At 33.6% G+C, this 15,718-nt stretch overlaps 2 protein-coding genes and 1 pseudogene across 2 annotated transcripts; all 3 read left to right on the forward strand.

Annotated features, from left to right (window-relative positions):
* Positions 1–398: 398 nt before the first annotated feature.
* LOC25489738 (putative pentatricopeptide repeat-containing protein At1g77010, mitochondrial) lies at positions 399–2,425 on the forward strand (annotated as a pseudogene).
* Positions 2,426–4,792: 2,367 nt separating this feature from the next.
* Positions 4,793–7,138, forward strand: LOC25489739 (pentatricopeptide repeat-containing protein At1g43980, mitochondrial). The gene has a single exon (XM_013605894.3). The coding sequence runs from the start codon at positions 4,972–4,974 to the stop codon at positions 6,859–6,861; it is 1,890 nt and encodes a 629-aa protein (XP_013461348.1). The 5' UTR covers positions 4,793–4,971; the 3' UTR covers positions 6,862–7,138.
* A 2,290-nt stretch (positions 7,139–9,428) lies between these two features.
* On the forward strand, positions 9,429–14,520 carry LOC25489740 (2-oxoisovalerate dehydrogenase subunit alpha 1, mitochondrial). The gene is made up of 9 exons (XM_013605895.3): positions 9,429–9,793; positions 12,228–12,365; positions 12,446–12,628; positions 12,970–13,127; positions 13,231–13,330; positions 13,429–13,540; positions 13,718–13,857; positions 13,953–14,138; positions 14,251–14,520. Exons 1-9 carry the CDS (start codon positions 9,572–9,574, stop codon positions 14,416–14,418), a joined length of 1,407 nt encoding a protein of 468 aa, XP_013461349.1. The 5' UTR covers positions 9,429–9,571; the 3' UTR covers positions 14,419–14,520.
* The last annotated feature ends 1,198 nt before the right edge of the window (positions 14,521–15,718 follow it).

Consider the following 15,718-nt stretch of genomic DNA (forward strand, 5'->3'; position numbering starts at 1 on the left):
AGTTAATTTATAAAAATTGTAAGCGAGAGTACCGATACACCGTAATTTACGAGTGTACCATAGAAGTCCCCACAAAAAAATCATTCAAATTTTATAGGAACACAACTATCCCATGCTTTTTATACGGACTAAAATAGAAAAACTCAATATTCACATGAGACAAGAAAACTTATTTAATCTTATTTTCTTTCTAATTATATATAGAAAAATCATTCTATAACTCTAAATAGGATTATAACTTACGTACAAAAAATAAAATAAAATAAAGAGTCTGTGAACTTAACTCAATTGATAAGGACTATAATAAATAAGACTATAATATATGTGAGGTTCTCCGTTCGAACCCGGACACGATAAAAAAAATGCTGAAGAATGAAGAATAAGTTTAAATTATGAGAATGGAGTTACATGGCGTGTGCCGCACGCTTTGCGAAGCAAGACAACTCCAACTGTTCGACGAAATGCCGCAACCAAATCCTTTCTCATGGAACACCCTCATTGAAGCTCATATCAACTTGAGTCACAGAAAAAAGTCACTGGAATTGTTTCACGCTATGCCCCACAAAAGCCATTATTCGTGGAACCAACTTGTTTCGACATTTTCCAAATCGGGTGATCTTCAACAAGCTCATAATCTCTTCAATGCTATGCCTATGAAGAATCCTCTTGTTTGGAATTCGATGATTCATGGTTATTCTCGACATGGGTATCCCAGAAAAGCGATTTTACTATTTAAGGAGATGATTTTTGATCCTTTAGAAACGATGCACCGTGATGCGTTTGTGTTGTCAACTGTTTTTGGGGCGTGTGCTGATTTGTTTGTTCTTGATTGTGGGAAACAAGTTCATGCGCGTGTTTTTATTGATGGTTTTGAATTCAAACATGACAAGGTTCTGTGTAGTTCGATAGTTAATCTTTATGGGAAATGTGGTGATTTGGATATTGCTGTTTGGGTTGTTGGTTTTGTGATGGATGTTGATGATTTTTCTTTATCTGCTTTGGTATCGGGTTATGCAAATGCTGGTAGAATGAGTGATGCGAGAAGGGTTTTTGATAACAAGGTTGATCCTTGTTCTGTGCTGTGGAATTCGATTATTTCAGGTTATGTGTCCAATGGTGAGGAAATGGAAGCATTGGATTTATTCAACCAAATGCGTAGGAGTGGAGTTAGGGGAGAATTCCCTGCCGTTGCAAACATTTTGAGTGCTGCTAGTAGCTTGCTCAATTTTGAACTTGTGAAGCAAATGCATGATCATGCTTTTAAAATTGGGGCGACTCATGATATCGTGGTTGCTAGTACTCTGCTCGATGCATACTCCAAATGTCAACACTCCCATGAAGCTTGCGAGTTGTTTGATGAGCTCAAAGTTTACGATGCGATCTTGCTTAATACTATGATTACTGTGTATTGTAATTGTGGAAGAATTGAAGACGCAAAAGGGATTTTTCAAACAATGCCTAATAAAACCCTGATTTCATGGAATTCAATCTTGGTTGGCCTCACTCAGAATGCGTGTCCAAGTTAGGCTTTGGATACTTTCTCTAGGATGAATATGCTGGATGTGAAAATGGACAAGTTTAGCTTTGCCAGTGTTATAAGTGCTTGTGCTATTAAATCATCCCTTGAACTTGGTGAGCAGGTATTTGGTAAAGCTATTACATTGGGGCTTGAATCTGACCAAATAATTTATACCTCACTTGTTGATTTTTATTGTAAATGTGGTATTGTTGAGATGGGACGAAAAGTTTTTGATGGAATGATTAGAACTGATGAAGTTTCATGGAATACAATGCTGATGGGATATGCGACAAATGGATATGGAATAGAAGCACTGACCCTTTTTAATGAAATGGAGTATAGTGGTGTGAGGCCTTCGGCTATCACTTTTAACGGGGTTCTTTCAGCCTGTGATCACTGTGGTCTGGTAGAAGAAGGAAGAAATTTATTCCGTACTATGAAGCATGAGTATGATATAAATCCAGGGATTGAACATTACTCTTGCATGGTTGACCTTTTTGCCCGAGCTGGTTGTTTTGGGGAAGCAATGTATGTTATTGAAGAGATGCCTTTTCAGGCTGATGCATACATGTGATTATCAGTATTAAGAGGCTGCGTATCCCATGAAAACAAGATTACTGGAAAGATGGCGGCAGAGAAAATTATTCAGCTTGATCCTGAAAATTCAGGTGCTTATATACAGTTATCTAACATACTTGCAACTTATGAGGACTGGGAAGGATTGGCATAAGTAAGAGAGTTGATGAGAAATAAGAATGTTCAGAAGATTCCTGGTTGCAGTTGGATGGATTGTTAAATGAGAGACTCAGCTTCTCAATTCTAGGTGAAAATTAATCAAACCAAGGAGGACAACTCTGTGAAATATGCTTGGAACTGCTATTAAGCTTTGAAGTTTTCTGGGCTATTTTCAGCTCCGATTAACCAATTTAAAGAGAGTGAGGGCCTAAGGGGCATAAAGTGGCTTGAGTTGGGTTGACACTGTTTCTTGCGAACAGTAATGATGTAAAAGCTCTACCAGCTAGAATTAAAAGCACAAGATTTTACTCAAAATACATGCAATGCCTTGAGTGTAGGACAATAGGCGGCGGAAGTTGGAAAAGTGTATGGCGCTTATGCAGCATATTATTTGCGTAGGTGATAGAAATCTAGGCAACATAAAAAAATGTTATGCTGTCTACGCCAAGCCTGAAGTTTAGTGCGTGTATAGAGATCAATCCCAAGATTCATATCATGTAGTGAAGTTATTGACAGGAAGGTATTTTGAGGTTCAAAAATCTAGCTGATTGGAATTTGGAACAAAGCTTCAATTCTGACTCACAATGGTGCATTTGGAATTATCTGCAAATGCTGGATCCTTGCAGGTTGTGTCGCTTAGCACTACTGCTATCTAATATCTATATTATAATGAAGCAAAAGTTTGGGAACATTAAGCCTCCCTATGATTGCACCAGAAGTTGGGAGAAAATGTTGAAGTTAAGGAACAAGGATAAAACATTCTTGTTTGAAATTGCACGACTGCTTTAATTTTGCTATGCAATAATCAGTTTAATATTTGAAGGCTTGTAAGCTGTGATGGTTGGTTGGAACCTCAAGTTGATTGAGGCAGGTCTTATTAAGAAGGGAGGAGGCTCAACTGAGGGCGTCTTCTCCCTGATTTTGTCCACAGATTGTGAAAAATAGTAGAAAAATACCATATTAATTGACACAGGGTTACTAAGATACATCTCTTCTCATTTTCCACTCAAATAAGAGGAGATACTGTTTTCACTTTTCTTATGTTCATCTATACACTTGATTTGATGGTAAAGTAATACAAAAAGTATTGCTAGCTAGCATACATTTATTAGACTACCACTAACAAAAAATAATACTCAAATTATACTTGGGACAAATTAATTGAACATTAATTTAATATTGTTTTTTTCTTTGTTAGATTGAATTGACCCCCGAGTGGTTTGTGAATCAAATTATGTCTTTATTCAAAGTATTAAAAACATGTAATTACTCTTTAAACATCCCAAAAATCGAATGGTAATTAACTACTGTCCAAAAACACTTAAAAAGTGTCTCAACCGATCTCAAACATGTTCCCAAACGCTAGTTATCTATCGTTCTGTTTTTTCATCCGTCTAAAAAACAATTACCTAAAAACACCCTGTCATCCATGTTAGGGTGGTCATGGTTCAGTTCGGGATAAAAACTGTACCGAACTGAACTGTTTGTTAAATTTAAAATAACTGAACTGAACTGTTTCAAATCGGAACTGAACTGTTATTATTGATACCTTTGAAAAAAAATATGAAAAAACAAATGAAATTGAATTTTAGTTACCGAACTGAATTGTTTTGAACTGAACTAAACTGTTTCAGTTCAGTTTCAAAACTGTTAGTAATAGTTCAGTTTTTTTTTGGTTCAATTCAGTTTTTGGTTTTTTTTTTGTTCAATTCAGTTTTTGGTTTTTTTGCCCATCCGTAATCCATGTAATCTAAATCCACTTAGTTAGGGGTTTAATCTCTTACTACTCTTAGAGCAATCTTTGGCTTTCGGTGAAGGATGCATTGTTTTCACATGAAGATTTATATTTATTTTAAAAAGTTTGTCATTTTTAAGTATATGTTTTGTTTTTTTTTTTTACTAGATAAGTATATGTTTTGTTTTTACTGTTTTATTATGAAAAGACAATTTTAAAGTTAACAGACACAGTAAAATTAAAATACAATTTTATAAAGTATTATTTTAAACTAAAACCATTGATCATACATTACTTTTTATTTTTAATTTTTTTTTTTCATATATTGAAAACCTTTTGTGCATAATTATAGAGACTAATATCTCAAGTCGAATAAGATTACAATGAACGATAAAATTCTCCCTTAATCTTTTTTACATTGTTACGTTCGTAGAACTAGATTCGGATTCGAGATATGATCAAATACGAAGTCTTTTTACACTATCATTTATACAAATAATTAAAAGAAACCAAGACCAAAGATTTAATTTGTTTTATTAAAAAAAAGATTTAATTTGACCGATAACAGTTTTCTCATGGTTCAGTTGAGTTTACGGCAAAAAAATAATACCCAAATTAGTTTTTGATATTTTCATACAATGATATATTAATCTAAATGTTACCATGAATCAAAATTAAAAGAGATTAATTTATTTTCCATATAAAAAAACTAACCATTTTTTATCTCTCCCTCAAAAAAAAAAAAAAAAAAAAAAACTATTTTTTGATCTCGAAATGAATTGTGCCCGAAGCTACTTGTGGGACAAGGGTTTATATAGTTTAGGGTTTAAGTATCATAACTAACCGAAACAATAGTTGAAGATACTAAAAATTCAAACATTGCAATTTGCTTTCTCACTTCTAATTGAGAAACAGTGTTTGATTTTTGAATGTTATTACCAACTATGCCTCTGTGCCCTATGTGTATATAGCCACTATTTGCATGTACCCATTTTTCAAGCACACACAGTATCTTCACTCGACACTTTCTCATTGTTCTACTCTCCTAGATCACTGTTTATCTCATAAATCTTCAAACTTTCTCAATATCGTTCATGCCCACTTTCTCAAATTGGGTCTTAATTCATATACCTATCTGGGTAATCGCTGTATCGATCTTTATACTGAGTTCGGCAACATTAATGATGCATTGAAGGTGTTTGATGATATTTCTTACAAGAACTCAACGTCCTGGAACATTTGCTTAAAAGGGTTGTTTAAAAGTGGTCAAGTTGGTAAGGCATGTTACATGTTTGATGAAATGCCTGTTAGAGATGTTGTTAGTTGGAACACAATGATTTCGGGTTATGCTTCTTGTGGATTTTCTAGTCATGCCTTGGGGGTTTTTGTTGAAATGCAAGGTGCTGGTGTGAGACCAAGTGGGTTTACTTTTTCCATTTTGACATCGCTTGTGTCGAGTTCTTGTCGTGCTAAGGAGGTTCATGGTATGATGATTAGAAGTGGGATGGAATTGTCTAATGTGGTGATTGGAAATTCGTTGATAGCTATGTATGGGAAGTTTGATCTTGTTGATTATTGTTTTGGCGTGATTTTGAGTATGAAGCAGCTTGATTTTATATCTTGGAACTCTTTGATATGGGCTTGTCATAGAGCCGGGCGACAAGAGCTTGCTCTTGAGCAGTTTTGTTGCATGAAAGCTGCGGAGTTGTTGCCTGATGAGTTTACGTGTTCAACATTGATGAGTGTTTGTTCCAACTTGCGAGATTTGGAGAAGGGTAAGCAAGTTTTTGCCTTTTGTTTTAAGGTGGGATTTGTTTATAATAGCATTGTATCAAGTGCTGCTATTGACCTCTTTTCCAAATGCAACAGATTGGAGGATGCTGTGCGGCTCTTTGAAGAACAAGAGCAATGGGATTCAGCTCTATGCAATTCGATGATTTCATGCTATGCTAGACATGATTTGGGGGAAGACGCTCTGCAGCTCTTTATGCCAACCTTGAGGAAGAATATCAGACCAACGAAATACACGGTTAGCTGTCTTCTGAGTTCTGTTTCCATTTTCTTGCCAGTAGAAGTGGGAAATCAAATCCATGCCTTGGTTCATAAATTTGGTTTTGAGTCCGATTCAGTTGTTACCAATTCACTTGTTGATATGTATGCTAAATTTGGATTTATTGATAATGCATTGAATATCTTCAATGAAATAAAAACAAAAGATTTGGTATCATGGAATACTATAATGATGGGACTGTCTTACAATGGCAAAGTGTGTGTGACCATGGACCTCTTTGAGGAATTGAGAAGAGAAGGAATGCCACCTGATCGAATAACGTTGGCTGCAGTTCTACTAGCATGCAACTATGGGAACTTGGTTGATGAAGGAATTAAAATATTTTCCCAAATGGAGATGGAATTTGGAGTAAAACCAGAGGAAGAACATTATTCATATGTTGTGGAGATGTTATGTAGAGCTGGTAACCTCAAAGAAGCCGTTGACATTGTGGAAAAGATGCCGTATAAAACTACCACGGACATTTGGAGGTCAATTCTTTCTGCTTGTGCAGTGTCTGGAGACTTGCAAGATATTGAAGTAGTTGCGACAAAAATAATGGAGAGGGCACCACAAATATCCTTACCTTACTTGGTGTTGGCTCAGGTATATCAGATGAGTGGCAGATGGGAGAGCGCGGTTCGAGTGAGGAAGGCTATGGAAAATAGAGGTAGTAAAGAGTTCATAGGATGCAGTTGGGTTGGCATAAAAAACCATGTATATACTTTTGAATCAAATCAATTACAGCATTATGGTGGCAAAGATATTTATCTGCTGCTGAATTTGCTGGTATGGGAGATGGAGACAGAATGTGGTGTCTAAATATTGTATAGCAGTTTGTGGGGAATATGGATGGTGAATTGAAGTGGGGTTACAATTTACAAACTCTGATTGTGATATGTGAAAGTTAATGGGTTGGGGGATCATATTGGAGTTAATAGACTTGGACTATTTATTGCTGGGAACGAGATGAAATTTATAATGTAGCAGTTACCAAAATAAAGATTATAGGCTAATATTAGTTAGATAATTTGTTAGGGGAAGGAGGAAATGGCAGTAGCCAAGATCATAATCATACATCCTTCATAATATTCTTTCAGTATCCCATCTCAAACAACTTGACTAATCATCGGAGACCAATTTTTTATATTAGTACTGCAAAGGAAATTCTTCGATAGTATCTATAATGGTTGTGAAGTGAGATTTATTCGTGAATCGAATAATGCGGTTTGTAGCTGGTATACAATATAGCAGTAATTCTCAATTATTTAACGAGTGTTTAATTCCACAGCAGAAAAATTCTAAGAGTCTTGCTAATTAATGTCTTAAGAGCATTGTTTAAAGCATCCGTAAACATAAATTTTTGTCTTGAAAATACAAATTAAACACATGTAAAAGTATAACTATAAAATTTCCGGTGTAAAAAATTGCTAATTTTGAAAGCTTAATCAATGCCTTACGAACATTTGTTAGCATTTTTTTAACAGTAAATGTGAGTTTTATTTTAGCCACAATTAGTAGCTTTTTATTTTCACCACGTTAGAAAGTCCGTGGATTTGCGTTTTTCTTGAGTGGATGTGGAACTAAACACCCTATTGAATTATTTAATTTCAATGAGGGTTGGTCTAGGAGTGGGTGAGACCCAAAATATTTTGGATGTGAAAGAAGTTTAGATTGGAGCATTTTCCATTTTGTAGACGGATTTTTTTTTGAAGTCTAAAATAATCCACATCTATGACCCTTTACTTGACTTGAGATAACAACAATACATGGGTCTGACGTGGTCCCATATCCCATGAGATTATGAGAAGATAATAACAGATCTATAAAAGGTTTTCTATAAACTCACGACACAGCTCCACGTCCTTGCTGTCGCGACGTACCAAGATAAGAAATAATGGCTGAGTAATGTACCATTGCAGCTAGTCCTTTTCTCCATCCCAATCCAATCATAGTGATGGCAACGTTGTTATTGAGAAGGTCCAGGACAATATAGTTTCTAATCACCAGCACCTTAAAAATATAATTTGGCACTGTTGGTTAGGAATGGGAATTGGGAACAACATTTATTAACCAACAATCGGAGCCATTTGTTGCATCACCGGCTAATACTATTTCTTACTTCTCGCGTTATGATTCCACCAAAGCCTAGGACTTAGGGCCGGTTCAAGGACCAAGCATCCCAAACAAAAAAATTGCTCTTTAAGATTGCTTACTATCTTCATTGTTCATAAAATTTTGATTTTTCTCATTAAACTAATACATCAAATCATTCTCTCAGCCCTTTCATCTCTTTGATCCCTTGGAACACTAATTGTTCCAACAAATTGGTATAATAGAGCTTAGTTCAATTCATCCATTAACCTAATCAAGATTAATGGCAAACTCAAACACAACATCAAATCAATTCGCTTCTAATCTGCCTATGTTGAAAGGAGACAATTCTGATCGATGGTGTATGCAAATGAAAGTGATATTTAGTTAGTTTGTTGAGATATTTAGTTGGATTGTCTAAGATTTAAGTAATCCTATTGTGGACTTTGTAATATGATTCATATTTTCATGCAATTCATTCATTCCTTTCTTTGTTAATAAAATTTTGATTTTTCTCATTAGTCTAATTTGTCACATTTATTCTGCAACCCTCCATTCTCCTTGATCCATTCTCTTGATAGTGGAACCCTAATTGTTCCAACATAAAACTCCAAAAATATTGTACTTAACGTTCTTTGGAGTAGTTAAGAAACACATGACTCAATGACGTTTCTATTTGAAGAAAGAGAATCACTGTTGAAAATTAGTTGTTCTTACCTCATCAAACTTCTTAGTTCAACAATGAATTTTATAGTTAATTTAATTGAAACAAAGAAAGGAGATACTTATTAGATGTCTACAAACATAGATATTGATTTTTTTTTTTTTTATCAACAAATTTTCTTATTAATTTCAACAATAAGAAGCTAGCACACATGGATTTATATTGTTTTAAAGAGTTTAATAATAAAACTTACGATTCCCTAAAAAAAAAAAACTTACGATAAACAACAAATTCACTTTACAACGTATCAAATATTTGTCCTTTTCTGACCAAAAAAGAAAAAATATGTCCTTTCAGAAGGAAAAAAAAAATATCGAATATCTCTATAACCTTTAATTATTTGAGTTGCACTTACGAGACGTCCAAACAAATCCACGTGATTTGATAACACACTTAACTTGAAGGTGTAGATAAGTTCCTTACCCTAACTCTTGATGATCAAAATTATGTTAAGATAACAACAATACATGCATCTGACATGGTCCCATATATTCATGAGATTATGAGAAGATAATAATAACTGACATGACACCTATAAAAGGTTTTCAAAAAACTCACGACACAAGCTCTCCACGTCTTTGCTGTCGAGACAAGAGACAACGTACTCAGATAAGAAGAAAATAATGGCTGACTACTAGAATTTGTCCTTTTCCCATCATAAATTTTTCTATTATAGCATTTTCATTTCCCTGTGAAATTTTGACTGAATAGAATATGGCATCCTTGTTATTGAGAAGGTCTAAGACCTTATTAGTTCCTAATCACCAGCACCTTCAAAGTAAGCTAGCTAGCTTGTTACTAGGATCAGGATCAACATTCATCAACCGCCACTCTTCTTCTCAGCCATTTGTTGCATCATCATCGCGTTATGAATCCACAAAAGCCCAGGCACAGTTGGATTTGCAGCATGTCATCCACGATGACCATCATGATCAGGTGCATGCACTCAAAATATTTATCTGTTAATTAAGTATATTTTTTCATTATACCAACATTTTAAATTTACTATCAAAACCCGGGTGATAACCTCCTCTATAGGCTACAATCCGTTCATTTTTTTTTATTTTTGCACCGGTTTTCGACCCACCAAAGGTGAATGATTAATCCGGTTCATGCGTAGAGGCATGCGCACTGACCAAATGTTGTTCCTCCTAGGAATCGAATCCGGTATTTCCCGGATAACTCTTTAGAAGGAGCTTCTTGTCACTAGAGTCTGAACAATTTGGTTCTATTTCTTTACTTCTAATCAGCCTAGGGAGTGAAGAATTGCATGTTGTAACTTATGTTTTTCACATAACTTTTTTACCATCTGAATTCTATTGATGAGGCAACGTGACCTTATCTCATTTTATTCGCGGCTGAGAATTGGGATTTGAATATGGGACACCCCAATCTCTAGCCACCAGCAAGAAAAGATGAAGTGAAATACAAAATGTGGAGTGGAGTAAAAATTAGGGAGACTAGACTCAAATATGTAAAAAAAAATAGTAAATAAAATACTTAGACTATTTTTGTATTTTTCATTTTATAAAAGTTTCCCACGTGTTTTCTCTAATTGATTATGAGACAGCTAACCTAAATTTTATAAATTAAAATCGCGTGGGGTGTTTTTTTTTCTTTTAGAAAATTATTACAAGAATCATGTGGGGTATTTAATAAATAATCCTTCATGTTTTTTTAGAAGATGTTTATTGCATTTTATAAATGCTACAAGTACAACAACGAAGTTATATTCTTAACTAAAAATAATGTTTTAATTTGCTGATTTATAATATATTTTAGATACTATCTTGATTATTGAAGATGTAATTCTCACCCTAAATTTATATTAGCAAAAAATAATTATTTTTTTAATGGTTAAGTAAGATTTTTTATATTATAATTTGGATACAACATCGTTGACATCCTCTCAAAAAAAAAAACATTGATGACATTTTTAGTTGAAAGGACTAATATGACATGAAAAATAAAATAAATGACATCTGGTTCTGATTTTTTTTTTTAAGTATACAATATTTAATATTTTTTTGGTGATCATATTTAATATTTATTTTAACACAATTACCAAATATCCATTTAGCGTAAAATTAAATTAGAAACTTATCCAATTCAAACACGTGAACAAGGGTCTTATCTTTCTGGAATATAGAAAAAGGGATCTTTGCTAAAGATATGGGATTTGGTCTAATCCTTACTTACAATGATGGGCATTCCAATTTCATCAACAACTCCATCTCCATGCTATAATTCTTATTAAATGACAGAAACACCCCCTTTAGTTTTAAAATAGACATAAACCTCCCTTGAGTTCTCATCAAATACATAGAAACCTCCCTTCTCTCTTAACACTTAAAAATACAAAAAGATTGAAGTCCAAAAATGTAGGTAGCATTTCCTTTTTCCATTGTTTCCACCGAAAATCATTAATTATAGCGACTGAACTAAGCTTCCAGTATTGTTCAATTACATTGATTTTCCTCCATTTGTGACCTCTCCGCTTAAAACAAAATTTGGAAACCAAAACATGATTTCAAGCATAATAAACTTGTGATAAGTGTAAAATTAGAGGGTGTGTGTGTTACATTTAGATAAACCTTAGGGGAGTTTAGTGTATTTTCCCCAAAATAAAACTAAACAAGCTATACAAAAAGTTACATAGGAATCAAATCTTTAATATATATTTTCCTTTCTTTCTCAAAGTCGAGGCAACCTCGCCAATGAAGGTTGGTCCAACTAGTTAGGAGTTAATTCATATTATGCAAGGATGTGTATTCAACTCTTATTGGAGTTTGAAGACCTTTTTAATAAATAATATGTAAATACTAAATGAGCCTTGAGGTTTGGTCTGACCATAAGGCTTGGGGATGGAATCCAAGTCATCCAAACTTTTTTTTTTCTTCACAAAAATAGAGTCTAGGCAGCCTCCAATAATTGACCATTTTATCCCTCCTTAGACAATGATAATTATATATCTAAAAGCAATTCAGTGTTCTTTAGTTAAAACACAACTGGTGATAAACATATACATTTCTATTTTTTAAACTAAAAATAGAAAAGTATTTACAAACTTAATTTCATTTCAAATAATGATATGCACCACTAATATGTTAAAAATACCTCAAAAAAATTGTTAAAAATATAATACTTGGAACAAAGGCATTGCCAAAATATGTGTATGAGATCAACAGAATTAGGTTCTAAAATTATTTTGGCTTTGAAATCCCTATAATAAAGCAGGGTGGCTTTTATCAATAAGCTAAAAAATTGATTTCCAAATTATTCCTATAAATGTTGCATTATATTTATCTAAAAAAAAATGTTGCATTATTCATTCCCCAACATTATTTAATTCTGCCTCTCACTGTTTCAGTTCATCGATTTTCCTGGAGGGAAAGTTGGATTCACTTCTGAAATGAGATTCATTTCAGATGCTTCTCACAAAAGGGTTCCTTGTTATCGAGTCCTTGATGAAGATGGTGAGCCCATGAAACACACCAATCATGTTCAGGTATGTCATATCTCTGTATCAATGTCGTATCGTACTATGTAGTTGGACCTCTGAAAATATCGTTGAAGAAATATGTTTAGGTTAGCAAAGAAATGGCTGTGAGGATGTATTCTGAGATGGTCACTCTTCAAACTATGGACAGCATATTCTATGAGGTACAGAGACAAGGAAGAATTTCCTTCTACCTCACTTCAATGGGAGAAGAAGCAGTTAACATTGCATCAGCAGCTGCACTTTCTTCTGATGATATTATCTTGCCTCAGGTTTGCTTCTGCCCCAAGGCGTTGAAATTCCCTCGTGCTTTTTTTCAAATTCAACTCCCTTTTTTCATTTTTCTATATTACACTTTCTGCTATTATGGATCTATAATAACAAAATAGGACAATTGAAACTCCTAAATGTGAATCACCAATTTAAGACACTTATAATATAATTTAGTCTCTGAAATTATCAACATTTTAAAATAGTCCTATTGAGAATTTTCAAATTCAAGATTAATTTTGAAATTTCATTAACTAATAAGTGAACAATAGTCCTGTTTTATTGAACACTTATATTTGATTAATTATTTATAATTAAATGTACATAACATTGTGACTGCTAGTACCGTGAGCCTGGAGTTCTGCTATGGCGCGGTTTCACTCTGCAACAATTTGCTCATCAATTATTTGGAAACACAAATGATTTTGGTAAAGGAAGACAAATGCCTATACACTACGGCTCTAACAACCACAATTACTTCACAGTCTCATCCCCTATTGCGTAAGACATAGATACCGTATATTGTAACATGTTATAATAATTGCAATTGTTAATTTGTGACATTCAATCTGAATAAGTTAATGTTGTTTGGCAAGAAATTCAGAACACAACTTCCTCAAGCTGTAGGCGCTGCTTATTCGCTTAAAATGGACGGAAAAAGTGCTTGTGCAGTAACTTTTTGTGGGGATGGAGGTACTAGTGAGGTTAGTGATTATGAATATATGAACCATCTCTCTTAAGGAAGTAATAATAGAAAAAGATATCCCTATGTTCCTCATTGCTGATATTTGAAATACTGTAGGGAGATTTCCATGCTGGTATGAATTTTGCAGCAGTAATGGAGGCACCAGTTATTTTTATTTGTCGTAACAATGGATGGGCCATCAGTACCCCTGTCGAAGAACAATTTCGAAGTACTCTGCAAATTCTTCCTACTTTTTTTTCAGTATCAAGCTTTTTACATATGCATTTATTTGTTAAGCGCATAAGCCTTTAATTAAATGGCCTAGTTCATGTTCAAGTTTATGTGATGTCATTTACTTCCGAGATATTAGAAAAACTAGAAACTTACATGTTTGGTAATTGGTTAGGTGATGGTATTGTGGTGAAAGGTCAAGCTTATGGAATATGGAGTATTCGAGTAGATGGAAATGATGCACTTGCTGTTTATAGTGCAGTTCATACTGCACGTGAAATTGCTATAAAAGAACAAAGACCAGTCTTAATCGAGGTATGATTAACTTGAGCTCCTAATTTCACGTCAAGCTAAGATTATCATGATTCTAAATATTTTCACTAACTGATCTCATGGTGAATGATGTTTAGGCTCTTAGTTATAGAGTAGGACACCACTCTACATCTGACGATTCAACGAAGTACAGACCAATTGATGAGATCGAATATTGGAAGATGGAAAGAAATCCTGTGAATAGATTCAAAAAGTGGGTTGAAAGAAATGGTTGGTGGAGTGACAAGGATGAATTGGAGCTTAGAAGCAGTGTCAGGAAGCAGGTGAGTTCAAGTTGTTAATTTTGTTGCAATTTTAGTCCATAATATAAATCTTGGTATGCATGCACCAGCGTGTTTTGATTTTTGACATTTTGTTTTCTGATTTGTATTACAGTTAATGCAGGCTATTCAAGTGGCAGAGAAAGCACAAAAACCTCCACTTGAGGACATGTTTACTGATGTCTATGACAAACTTTCATCAAACCTTGAGGAACAAGAAAGAGAACTTAGAAAAGTCATTGAGAAGCATCCCAAAGATTACCCTTCTGATGTTCCTCTGTAGATATGATCAACTCAAAACCATATGTACTCAAATTCACATTTAGAATGTATAATAAAGTTGGAGGCTGCATGCATATTCTTCTGATTACTTTTTATTTCGAAATTCTTGTGCTACTCACTATTAAATTAATGTGTTCTACCATATAAATAGACTATAGAAACAATAGAATCAGAGATAAGCTCACAAATCAATAGAAAATGCATACAATGTTATGGGAGGACCGATCCAATGTGGTTATGGGACAAATCCAAGATTAAAATTCATTCATGAAGAAGCTGACCAAATGTGCTACATTATGTGATCTATCTCATAAATTTAATCAAATAATCTCATTAGGATTAGGACATCAAAATTAATTCAGGTATGTGAAGATGCATAAAATATTGATCTGTAGCTTCTGTTGCTCTTATGTCAATGCAATTAAAACCAAGGGAACCACTTCTACAATTTTAACTTTACAAAACACTTTACTTAGCAATGATTGAAAAACTTTAAACAACTTTTTTTGCAGCTTATAGCATAAGTTCTTATCATGATAAGCACTTCTGTACAAGCTATTTTTATAATAGAAGATAAACTAAAATAAAATTATTTTTGTGTAAGTTATAAGATGTTTTCATAAGTTATCTTGGAGAGCTTATAAAAATAAGCTGAAAACAGCTTATGAACATGTCATCATAAGCTATCTTAAACAATCTACTAAGTGTTTATGTTAGTAGATAAACTTAAATAAATCAATCCGAACTAGACCCAAATTAAATAATTTTCAAAGAATTCATTTGAGTTATTTTCATGATATGTAAATATACTTGCAAAGCATGTCCTAAGTTGATTTCAATACACTCGTAAGAACAATTTAAAAATAAAAATTTGATTAAATTTCTTAAAAGTATGTCATACACATAGTACTTAAATTAAATTATTTACTCAAATAATCTTTTATTCGAACTTTGAATTTTCATGACCCATTTCCCTAGTAGAATGAGATGATTAAGAACAAAAAAATCATTTGTTGTTTATATTTGTTGTTTATCTGGAATCAATTAACGTTGACTGTGCTAACGGCAATAAGGGTAAGGTAATATTGAATTAAATTGTTTAAAGCTGAAAAGGACAGATTGAATAGTTTAACACTGAACAGTAGAATAGAATCTAGTATCTTGGAAAGCATGTACGAGAATGCAGAGACTAAAACCTGTCTTCAAGTTCCTCGTACTTTTTCCCTTGTTAGCATGCATGTTCAAGGCGGCATATATATATACCACAACATTTGTACCAAGAATATTCTAAGCATCTTTTC

Source organism: Medicago truncatula, chromosome 3, assembly GCF_003473485.1.
Source record: "Medicago truncatula cultivar Jemalong A17 chromosome 3, MtrunA17r5.0-ANR, whole genome shotgun sequence".
NCBI classification, from domain to species: Eukaryota; Viridiplantae; Streptophyta; class Magnoliopsida; order Fabales; family Fabaceae; genus Medicago; species Medicago truncatula.